General features: G+C 34.3%; 1 protein-coding gene across 1 annotated transcript in view; it reads left to right on the forward strand.

The window, feature by feature from the left end:
• Positions 1-12,674, forward strand: part of LOC109533302 (laminin subunit alpha-1) — a gene marked incomplete at its 5' end in the record, with an annotated part of 102,450 nt that extends 89,776 nt beyond the window's left edge. Inside the window, 16 exon segments of the mRNA XM_048664702.1 lie at positions 1,245-1,947; positions 2,006-2,247; positions 2,365-2,649; positions 2,707-2,891; positions 2,965-3,221; positions 3,283-3,504; positions 5,097-5,259; positions 6,637-6,878; positions 7,402-7,558; positions 7,613-7,771; positions 7,831-8,108; positions 8,501-8,813; positions 8,872-9,156; positions 9,294-9,462; positions 10,154-10,513; positions 11,418-12,674. Of these exon segments, the coding sequence (XP_048520659.1) occupies positions 1,245-1,947; positions 2,006-2,247; positions 2,365-2,649; positions 2,707-2,891; positions 2,965-3,221; positions 3,283-3,504; positions 5,097-5,259; positions 6,637-6,878; positions 7,402-7,558; positions 7,613-7,771; positions 7,831-8,108; positions 8,501-8,813; positions 8,872-9,156; positions 9,294-9,462; positions 10,154-10,513; positions 11,418-11,575 (4,178 nt within the window).
• Positions 12,675-12,921: the final 247 nt, after the last annotated feature.

Here is a 12,921-nt window from a genome sequence, read left to right on the forward strand (position 1 = left end):
AAATAAGCAAAACGCAAAAATTAACTACGAAATAACTAATATCTCAATCGATATCAAATCCACCCTACGAGTCAGTTGATGAATATAGGACTAAAAGTTAGGGTAAAAGGGCATTAACCAAGGGTAAAGTAATGCTAAACGTATCGAAAGCTGTGTAGTGCCACCTGGAAAGTAAGAAGAAAATGTATTTAGTACAGGAAATATGTCCAAAGCGAAACTTATTTGAAATCAGCAAAGTAAAGAGAGATAAATATGAAGAATCGATAATATTTCGGTAAAACTTTTCCGACAAACTTTTAGCTTGTCGGAAAACTAAACTCAGTTCAAGATAACAATTTATAGATTAGAGGTAATTTTAACCAGATTTCTACAAGCTGGCGCCCTATCCTCCATGTTCTTCCCAAAAGCACTTGCCATAAGGGCCACAATAATTCTATATTTCTCTCCTAATAACTCGATTCACACGACACTTACGGTAGCAAACTGAATACTCATACACTTTTTCGAAAAAAAATACAACGAAGTATAGAATAAACATGATTATTTAATCATGTACTTGTTCGCCCTTTCGATAATTCATTGCTCTGCTCTTGTTTGATAGTTCGATTTTAGTTTCTTTATTGTTGACATTTTTGYAGAAAGTGCTTGCTTGAAGGGCAATATTTCAATGACAAATTTCCACTTTCAATTTAATGGAAGTCAACAACAACTAAAAGAAAACGCTGCAAACGCCGATCGCACTAATTTAATTTTCAATCAATTTTAAATTTAGAACCATTTGTATTTTACTGAATTTAATTCAGCTCCCGTTATTAAGCCACAACCAGCGCCAAAACTAAAATTAATAGCCAAATTAATTTTGTTTTTWTAAAAATATTTACCAAACAAAACAAAACCGCGAAGAAATCACTTAAAAATGAAACTGTTGCCCAACTTCCGTGCGATGATAGAAACCAACGAAATTTCAACTAATTGGAGCTTAATTTTATGATCTTCTGGTTAAGATCATGTTCTATTTTTTTTTGTTTTTTTTTCAATCTCCTCTGGCTCACTGCTTGCTATCATATTCAAATTTCGCCTTTTAATAGCGAACCAACCCTTCCTTATTAAAGCATATATGAAGTCAACTTATTTTGCAAATTAAATCACCATTTAATGTTTCCTTTTTGCGGACATCCGAAAAAATTTACCACCGTAACTCACTGTGAAAGCTCGCTTATTGTAATTAACTAATTTTATTTTAGAGAAACTTTCTGCAGAAAACAGTAATGACATCACACAAAACCAAGATAAAGTCTCCACGTTTACTAAAGAATTAAAAAATATTAACGATGATATTAACAATTTGGTGAAACAATTAACGATATTTGGAAAGAAACATATAGACGCAGAAGCCGCTGTTGAGCAAGCCAATAGTATATTAGCTGAGATAAAGCACCAAGCTAAGCCAAGAATCACTGATGTAGAAATACACAATCAACTTACCGTAGATTATTGTCAAAGAATTAGTGATGAGGTTAATGGATCATACATAGTATCAAATAATTTGCCCTACAACAAATTAGATGAGCTTAACAGCAAAATAGATGATATAGACATAATCGCTACAGGTGTAAAAAGCAAAACAACGGATGCACAATTTCAAAATGAGAAGAATAAAAAATCTATTAACAGGTTACGAAAAAGTATTGACGAGCTTAACAATTTGAGTACTAATATCGAGGCAAATCTAGGCGAATTTACTAATGAAATGAAGAATATGATTGGTAAACTAGGGGAACTGAGAAACATTATTGCCGCAATGGAAAACTTTGATTTTAACAACTTAACTGAGTTGGATAGAAATATCTACAAATTTGAAGAAGAGAATCCCGCGCTGGAAGAATTAGTACGTACAGCATCAGACCATGCCTCGAAATTGAGGAATATAGTTGATCTCAGAATAGGGTAAGATTTTAAACTGTAATATCCAGGATGTTAGTTTTTTATTAAAAATATATTACAGAGCACTGAATTTCACCAAAGACGAAACTGAAAAAATCAAGACCAGTGGTGCATATAATGAAATTGTTGACTCTATTGCAATCGCAAAAAATACAGCAAATGAGGCTAGAATTATACTGCAAAACGTTTTAGATTTCATGTATCCTCGAGATTCCGATAGTCTATTCGATAAGGCTAATTTGGCACATACTAAATCAGACCGCTTGAAGTACAGAATAGAAAATATGAAAAATATATCTACTAGTAAGTATAAATATACACTGGTAGTAAAAATATATCTACTACAAACTAACTGAAAAATCTTATTTCAAACCCAAATCATTTAAAGCATACCACATAAAATTACTTGCATTATTATAGACCTTAACGCCAAGCGAAAGGATGTGGAGAGCTTCAAAGAAAGCCTAATAGACAGTGGCAAGTTTAACAATGATCTGAATAGGCAGCTACAATACCTCGAGCGCCTGCTCTTGGCAGAAAGTTACACAGTGATCAAACTTCAGGAAACAATTGATAATAGTTCTCGAATTATTGATCAGATGCGGCAAATTGAGAAAACGATATCAGAATTAAATATAGCGGTCCGATATGATCTGTTAAATGTGAAAAATACATTGCTTAAAGCGAGATCTGAAGCGAAAGAAGGTAATATATTGAAACTGCCTTGATAGCACGAACTTAGTGTATTATTTTCGGTTGTAGACATTCAAACGGCTAGCTTTAATGTGAAAGACGCAATAAAGCGAGTATCGGAGTTATTGGATAATGATATCAACAAAATAGACAATTTTCCAAATAAGGATGAACAACACAAACTGGAACGAGTAACATCAAAAATTGAGGAACTCCGAAATAAAATTTTATATGCAAAACAAGCAGCTGAATCAGTAAGTGAAATAGTACCATAGAAGTGGAATATTTTTTACTTTATAAATTAATCACATTTAATTAATTTCCTAGATTAATATCGCAATGGGTTTGTCCAATTGCTCGATGACTTACTCGTCCCCACTTTATCAAGGGGAGCTGTTCAGAAGTCTTGCCATCACGTTTAGATGTGCTAACTGCCAGCTGTTTAAGTGGGAGAGAGGTGGAATCAACATAGCAATTCAAAATGGTAAAGCCATAATGAAATTTATGGTAGATGACATCAGTGACGAAATTTCAACGGATAAGGAAGGAGGATCGAAATTTGAAAAAACTCTATTTGTACAACGGTAACTTTTCCCTAACTTAAATTTAGATCTTCCCTAATTGCAATAAGTACGACATTTTCAGAATTGGCTCCTTACTGCAAATGAAATTCGACAATGACACCACTTGGAAAGCTGCCGATATCGGAAGCCAGGCTTTAATTATAGACCCGACAGATCGGTTTGAAATTGGCGATGGTATGAACATTCAACACAATGCCTATATCTATAGACTCTCTATCAATGATAACAACCTTGGTTTATGGAAATTCAGCCAAACCAATGGAAAATGCACAGGACAACAGAGGTATTCAGTAATAAAATTATACAGTTTTTTAAAACGAAAATTTTATCATCCACGCAAGTGAAAGCCGGTCTCGACGCTGCTTTATTATAAGGGGCATTATTTTAACCCGTGTTTACCGTCAATAGTTAATAGAACAGTTAATAGAATAAGGGTGGGAAGTTTTCAAATTGACACCCGGTATAAACGATAGCCCAAACATGCTTCGTTACAGATTGCCAGAGTGTTGATATTTAATTTAAAAATACAAAATGATAAATTTACGCAAAATGCATGAAGATATTTTAACTAAATTTTCCAGGAATCAATAACTAGAAGAACGCATGTTTTGCAATAAAATATTTTAATTTTCGTCAGTGGTGTGCGTAGATGCAAGCTACCCAAATTGATAATGAAAAATGGCACGCTACTGTATTTTTTTATTATTACAATTTCTTTTCAAATTCCTTGTATTACAAATAAAAGATATATCCGGCATTTTTTTCGTATGGCAAGCGGTTAAGACTTTAAAGTAAGATATGACGTCAATGAGGCAAATTGGCCACATTTAAATGGGAGCTATCGTTTGAATTGGAGTGGATGAAAATTCAGCCCATCTCAAAAAGTTGATGTGGTAGTAAGCGAAGGCTTAATTTTTGAACACTTGTAATTCTGTATTTTTATTGATAGTGAAAGGGGTCTATCTTTTAAAACATTTAATTTTTTTACCTACTTTTGCCACTGAGTTTGTGTATGCGCTACAGACTGCAAGAACGCGCGGACCAGTAAATGATTGATTAATCATTTTAGCAAGAGACTGGCATCAATTTTTAACTGCTCCAATTCAAACGGTGGTTCCCATTTAAATGTAAATGTGTCCAATTTGGCCCACTTACCACAAATCTTACTTCAAAAAAATCAATAACGGCGCAAAATATTGCAAGATATATTATTTATTTGCAATAAAACCAAGAATTTGAAAAATTATGGTAATAGTTAAAAAATAAATACAGTGGCGTACCATTTTTTTCTTTAACCAATTCGGTAGCGTGCTGTTCCCACGATACCGGCAAACATTAATAAAATTATTTTATTGCAAAACTTGCATCTTCTGTAGCTATTGATCCTTCAAAAAGGAATGAAAATTTGGTTAAAATATCGCCGTGCGTTTGGGGAAATTTGTCATTTTCCATTTTTAAATCACATTTCAACACTGTAAATCCGTAACGAAGCATCTTTGGGCTACCGTTTATATAGTAAACTAGGGTTATTTTCGTGGTTAAAATAATGCTCCTTCTTTATGAAACATCTTCCAGTTATTGTCCTTTAATAAAGAATTTAACAGCGAATATACATTGGCATATAGTCCGTGCGATAACAAGGACCATTTCAATTTTTAATCCTACTGGATACTTTTTATATCAAACTGAAGGTTCATCTTTTCTGTCCCTTCGCTTGCGGCTCAAGCAAAGAGAACTTTGCCGAAAGCTCTGAAGGCGTTTGAATAGATAATTGAATGTTCGTTCTTCATGTTGTGAATGTGAGTTCACCCGAATGTGACTTAATATCTTGGATCGTGTTAAAAATGGTAACTAAATGAAATGCCTTCCTTTCAGAGTTAATGCTAAAGAAGTAGAGAAAGCCAGACCATTTTATTCTGGCCGCGGCTACAAGAAATATAATAAAACTGCGGTAGCTGCACCTGCCAAATTCAATTTGAAGTTTTATTTGTCCACTTTTGATGAAAACAGCTTAATTTACTTGGCCCAGGAATCTCAGGTAAGTTCAGTATGGAAGTATAGTATGCATGTTTATTCACATTTGTCAATAATAGTCCATATACAAATTAGAAACTGTGGCGATTATATTATTTAGTTAATTAACTTAAACATTTGGTTTTCTTGATTCATTATTTAAATTAATATGCAGTTATCTTCTTATATATCAAAGATATGTGCGATTTACATCAATTTTAACTGGTACAAAATGCTGTATACAATAAACCATAACTCTCATTTTGCATTTTTATGAAGATAATTTTAGCCTCAGTCTACAAAACATGCGAATGTTGTGAGGTAGCATGGCTGGTTATAGAGGAGCACACGCTGTTCTTGCATGAGTAGAACTCTCATAATTTTTGTACCACGAGAAGACACCCTAGACAGCCTGCGTGTGTCCCGAAGTGTCCTCCATCAGGTTGAACTCTTCGGATTCCTATCTATAGACTAGTCTTGTAAATTACTTTCTTCAACACTTCAGTAACATACACTTATGGCAAAGTTAGCGCACATTATTGAGTCTACATGGAAAGCCAGTTGGGAAACTATACATGCTTGGTTGTATGTTTCTCCAGGTCTTCTCCAAACAGAAGCTCGCCCATCGGAAGATTTTAAGCCCACTCAACCTCAACAGTAAACAAGTCTTTCTACCAGTCATACAAATTCAAATCCACATGTTCTCGAGCAAAATCAAGCTTAGCTTGCGGGTCTGCTTTCGAGATGAATTTTGTGGCATGTTTTGTACTCAATTCGGCTTCTTAAGCCTTCTTACCATTTTGGAAGAAATTGGAACATTTTGGGCATTTAGAATTTAATTTTTTATCTGATGTCCGGTAAGAATCCGATTTCTTAAAGCTTTCAGTCGATCGTCCACTTGGTTTTTGAATCTTGGTTGTCTAGCATCGCAACCCATTTTCTTAAAACACTGAAGACATGGACCAATGGTGGTGTGATACGCAGCCCATGATGGGAATAGTCTTCTTCCACAAAGGTGGCAATTTTTGCCGTATTAGGCTCACTTAAATTCCTTCCTGGATACAATTCAATGCGAATACACTTTAGTTACACACAGAAGTTGGGAAGAAGACAATTGAATCGGAAACAACAGCACTTTTTGAGCACAGTCATTATTGATGTATTTTTGTCTCAGTGTTTTTACTTCCACAAAACGGAGATTTTCGTCAGATGGACCGCCACCTTGACTTTAGTTTTACTGATTTACCTACCAGACATCAAACCTTTCACGTGCGCTCTCTAGCTAACGTATGTGCATACAATAAGAATAAGAGGATCTTTTATATCAATATATCGAGGGCATATAGAACAAGCAATTAGTTAGTAAATTGTTGTAAATATCATCTTCCTTCTTTATTTGCAGCGTCCTTCAGCATTTATTTCGTTGACCATAGAAGACGGTTATTTGCGGTTCGACATTCGACACAACAACGACAAAACAGTGTCGTTAAAGCTGAAGGAGAAATGCAACGATGGACAAACGTACAGTGCGAGTATTGTGATGACCTACGAAAATAGATATCAAATATATAAATTGGGCATTGACGGAAATGAAACAAACCAGGCTCTGGCCCAGGAACTACTCTTGCCATCAGCAGTATTTAGGTAATATAAGGAAAATCAATTCATACGTGATTAATAATTAAAAGGCTTGGTATTTTGAGTCCAAAAGGTGAACAAGTAAATGTTAGAAACTTATTCACATGTTCTGTGATAAAAATAATAAGGTAAATCGATTTAAACTACGTGCGATTGGGCTTCGTTTGGCACATAGAGATTTTTAAATCATTAATTTTTTTGGAGTCCTGTCATAAAAGTCGGGAAACTTTTGCATAATATTTGGAAAAAATCAAGGACCTAGAAACAACCTCATATCTACGGCTGAGGAGAATAACCGGATAACTCGCAGTCCGGTGCAAGAAACGGCTAATACGCGATCCGCTTCAAGAACCGAATAACTCGCAGCGTAGTATGTCAAGTACATATATGTAAAACTATAGTTTTCCATTTACTCATAACTAAGTTATGTACACCATGTCTGTCGAGCCTTGAACTTGATCCGGAAAGAGCTTAGCTACTTCGTGACGTAACAATAAATCATATCGTTAATTGGTGTGTTTTTTTTAAGGATTCGACAAGCCGTTCATTTTGTTGGAGGAGTTTCGCCCACATTAAATACTACCTCAATCAACGTAAACAAGAAATCGTTTTTGGGATTTCTTGACACTAAAAACCAATTCGACAATGAAAGCATATCCACAGGAGTAACACAAAAAGCTGGAGAAGTAATCAGTGCAATGTTTTTAAAAAAATAGACAAATAAAATATATGTATTGCAGCTCCAACTACACAAGGCATGGTTTAATGGAAACGGATCTCTACGTTTAAGTACAGAACTTGAGCCTAGCAGAACTTCTCAAAGACTGAACATGATATCGTTTATTTTGAGACCACTAAATGCTAATGCTGCTATATTGGACGTTGAAAACTTCGGAACGGTAATAAATTAAACATGTATTTAGAGTCTTTCCTGAAACAAAAAAAAACATATTTTTAGGTGACTCTATCAAACCGTTTACTTCAAATCAACCTAAACAATGGAGAACATTATCTAGCGAACAAGACTATGCCTTTAAATATAAACGATTATAACATTGTCTCGTTGATTTTTAAAAGCGATATGATCAGTTTAACTATAAATGAAGAAGATGAGAACATTTACAGATCGAAGACTGATAATTTATTTGAAGGCGATGTAATCAAATTAGTCGTTGGGAGTACTGATGGATTTTACTCTTTATACGGAGGAATTAGTGATATCACTATTAATAATGAGTAAGTATTTGTTTTTCACTGTATAATGTTACGATACGATATTACGATGTTTGGTTCTGGGCAGTGAGGAATCTTCTTCACTTCTTTTACAACTAAGCGATGTATTTGAAGAAAATTATTTTATCGGGACAAGAAAATTACTGACTTTAAAAACCTTTTGAAATTGCGTTTCCCAAGAAGTAGGCGCTCCAGCAATTGGACATGCATTAATACTTAAATATTTTAAATATAACCTACCTACCTACCGATAGTTTGGTTTTTTGTAAGGCGTAAAAACTGAAGATTTTGTAATTGATCAGTAAATTTTTGACGCTTTTTTTACATATTGTATTTTAATGACCCGGAAATGTGCATCAATGACTTTCGCTAACTTTCGTTTTGTTTCTATCTAGAAATATTGTATTCACATCTAAAACGGTCACTGAGTTTTCCAACGTAGAAATGGGCCGCGAGGCACCGTTTATCAGACAAGGTATCACTCTTAAAGGACTCACCATTCCTACCAACATCAATGTGACTAATTCTATGCAAAACACGCAAGGCTGCGCTACTTCAGCGAATTATGTTACCCATCCAACTGCTGTTAGCTTTGGTGACCAACCAGATAGCTATATGAAGATCAAAACCCAATTTTGGAAGAAAGATTTTAAATTGGAATTTGAATTTAGGACACTGGATCCTAATGGATTGCTCTTCATGTCTACAGTAAGTATCAAACATAATACCTGACCTTCACGGCAGAACCTTAAATTTTGATTTGTAGGGAAGCGGTTCTACAAATCAATATAAATTCCTTGAATTAAAAGATGGCTTATTAACATTCCATATAAAAGGAAAAAGGAAAATTCCTAAAAATTGGCCGGTCACTTTTCCAATGAAAGTGGCCGATGGTGTGTGGCATACGTTAAAGTTTGTGAAGAAAGGAAAGAAACTGCAAATGTGGTTGGATGGAAAAGAGAGAAAATCGGTTAGGTTCCCTAAATCGGCTGTCAGGAACGAATTTTTCTTAGGAAATGTACCTCGAGAATACACGCTTAATACAGAACTGGTTAGTGCCAATACAGAAGTTATTTTAGTCGAAAGTCACTGAAAAAAATTGTCAATTTTCCTTTGATTTTTTTCTGAACAAATATTTCTACATTTCGTGTAGAGTATTTCGTATACTAAAGCTACGGTTATTTACAGAAAGAACGCATTTACCCGTTTAGGGGTTGTATCAACAATCTCAAAATAAATGAAGAAACTATATTACCAGGAGCAAAAACCAATGATGTCGTATATAGCAATATACGGCAATGTTTTCCGCAAATTGAGGAAGGGGCTTATTTTGGAGGAGACGCGTATGCAGTATACAGTGAGTGTAATTATTTAGACAGAGTTTATTTATACTGCCTACATCGGCGCGGGCAACACGGTGTATAATAATATTAGATGTATTGTAAGCAGAACTACTTTATAGTTGGCTAAATCGGAAAATTCAGAGATGTTTTAATTTAAGCATCAAAGTCTCGCTGCAAAGAAACTTATAACATGAGGCTAAAAGATCTGTATATGCATAATTAAGGTTATTTCCTGTGTATGCATAATTACATGCGTTCTTAATTAACGTTGAAGTTACGAAAGTTTCTTATGTATCTACAATTAAGTTGTACCTTGACTTGTCAGATAATATATAAAGTGCCCATATAAAAATATTAAAAGTTGAAGATTTTTCCAAAATCCGGTGCTCGATAGTTTATATACGATACTTACCTAATAACAGAGTTTCGATTTAGTTTGGAACACCCTGTATATGGGAAACATGTTAATTATCAAACTAGGCGTCAATGTTAATCGTGTTATAAAACTACTTATTGGAAACCGTTTATTGATCCCGGGTTTATCTAAATATTCTACYCGGTTTSAGATGCGTTTAACAATACGCGATATAGRCCAATAAGATTGKGTTTTCTCCCAACTGTGTTAATTAATTTTGATTCATTGTGCTGTAGTATAGACAAATGAATCACGTAAAATTATAAATTAACATATTGCATTCTTTCCAGGAGAAGACTTTCGAATTAACAAAATATTAGATCTCAGCTTCGACTTCCGCACAGCAGAGCAAAACGGCATTCTTCTAACAGTCTCAAATGAAGGAAATTATCCTGCCCTATCTGTTGAACTTCAAAATGGAGCTGTAGTGATGACTATCGATTTGGGAAACGGTATTCAATCTAATGTAACTAATAATTTGGACTCCGACTTTGCTTTATGTAACAACTTGTGGCACAACGTCAGCGCAATGTATTCTAGTTCTGAATTAACGGTCAATGTTGATGGTATCAGAAAAAGTTGGGTACAAAGTGAAGTTAATTCGGTTATGGATGAAATTGATGCCCCATTGTACATTGGCGGCTTACCAGGTAAGTTGAAATGTAAACAAGAAGGACTTTGTCAGAAAAAATCGCTACACGCAAAAACCGTTAAAAAATTCAAAATTCCAATCATAGAAGCGTCGAACTGTAGATATGTTTTAGTAGAGAAATGGCGTCTGAATTAAAAGGGCGTGAATTAATAATTCGAAATTTTCATCAAAATATACGTGGACCCACTGAAAAATAGCTACAGAACTAAAAGTTCGTAGAATGACCGTATCAAACGTTATTAAGCTATTCAAGCAAACATTAAATGTTAACCGAAATGTCAGTTCGGATAGGAAAAGTGGATTTACGTGACCACAAACAGTGAGGAAAGTTGTCGAGAAATTGCAGAAAAATCTTAAGTTATCCAATCGGAAAATGGTCAATAAAGTAGGTTGCAGTGAGAGTACCATGCGTCGACTCAAAACCAAGATGGGATTCAAGACTTAATAGAACAAAATTCAGCGACATCAGTGCAAGTAAAAATCTGGAAGCAAAAAATGGACCATACACTCGATGATGGAAAGCATTCCAGAGAAAATTTAAAAAATCTGTCAGAACAAATAATTTCAGCTTCATTTTTTTTAAATTACTCGTAATAAAATAGTCTTTAAAACGCTTTCTGCTTTATTATAATTTTGTCAAGGGTTCGTAAGTTATTCAATGTCAAGGTTTTTGTGTGTGGCGATTTTTTCTGACTCGGTGCTTATATATTTGCATTTATTTGGGTATTGGGTCGAAAAATAAAGTATCTAGCAAAGAAAAAAATGGAAAATTGTTTTTAATTCTTGTTGTCAAAGGTGCATTTTCCTATTAATCAGTTGTAAGAGGGGTCATAAGGGCATAATATTTGTGGTAAAGCTCAACAGCAGCATTTTCAATTGTGTGACATGGCACAAATTTTCAGATAATGCCGCAATTGGTACGTTGAAAATCAGAGAGAACTTTAAAGGATGCATGAAAAATCTGAAGATTGAAAATAACTTAAAACCGTGGTCGGCAATGGAAAAGCTAAACAGTGTGCTGCTGAACTCATGTCCTGTTGCACCTTCCACAAGAAGCTGAGGGTTGTGAGTAACAAAACATCCACTCTGATTCAAACCAGGCGTAAATATTAATCGTATTATTTATTATTAAACGGTGCCATTGATTCCAATTATTTATTCGTGTCCTAATTTTGTAAATAATTAAACATAAGAATAATAATGCACTAACGTCCAAGTTAATGAAAATTCATTAGCTCTAATTGAAAATTTATTGTATAAAATATTAAGGCTTATATTAATTACACTGCCATGTTAATGTAAATAATTTATTTTTTGTACAAGCAATGTTTAGATAAGAACTGTTCGTTGTAAGTTTCAATACTTAACAAATGTACAAGCCCTCTGTACATTATACAGGGTGTACCAAATCTTGCTGGATTGATGCGTTTTTATTAATTGTAGAACTCAGCGGATTAATTTTGCAAACTCCTGCCTATTTCCGATTTCAGTATCTGGCACGACAAAAATAATTCGATCCGGTTCTGACTACTTTCCTCGGTTTTCTGGGATTTTAATGAACGTACCTGAAGAAGCTGAGTTACGTGGTCTTGACGAATCATGGTGCATTTATATTCTCCAGCTTCATACAATCACATGTGTATCAAGACTACTTGATAACCGCTGTGCATCTCCGAAACAACCATTGGTTTAACTGAAAACGCTTTCTTTTCCTCCGAACCAAATTTCTTTTAGGGGTTCCTTACACAATCGCAAATATAATTTGTAATTTATTGTTTGTGGTCATGACTATTAGAGTAATAGGTATCAGGCAAAATATCAAACGTTTTGTCCTTTGTAACGGACTGATTCAATCAAAGTAGACTGATTCTATGAAACACGATCAATCAGGTTTTGATGGTCGTTGACACATGAAATATCAAACCTCTTCAGCCGTCGATAAAAGTGTATAAAGTTCTTGGGATTAGCGTTATTGACTGGTGTGGGTAATTCTTGGAGCTGCCTATTTTTCACATAAAACTATTTCTGGAGAGTTAAAAGACACTAACTCATTGAAGGCTTATAAGAACTTTATATCCAYCTCGGGTATGTAGCGGATTTATTACACCTTGTATAACAATTTGTAAGTTTCTTTGTGTAAAATAAATATTTTAAATCAATGTGTGTACTTTTATTSGACCACTTATTGAGCAGRACTCTCAGTGACTGACAAACCGGTATTCCAGATTGGATGATTTACGAATTTATTTCTGTGAAACCTATAGACAGAAGCATGGTTTCTAATCTAAAAATAAATTTACTGTAAAATACTACAGATAYCAATTGCATATACAGATAATTCCTGATCCATTAGACTGAGTTTTTTTTTGAGTTTCCTGAGRTTAGACTCTATGACCAAAAACAACA

This window comes from Dendroctonus ponderosae, unplaced genomic scaffold (genome assembly GCF_020466585.1).
Source record: "Dendroctonus ponderosae isolate FM_Combo_2020 unplaced genomic scaffold, Dpon_F_20191213v2 Dpon_F_20191213_3, whole genome shotgun sequence".
Lineage (NCBI taxonomy): Eukaryota > Metazoa > Arthropoda > Insecta > Coleoptera > Curculionidae > Dendroctonus > Dendroctonus ponderosae.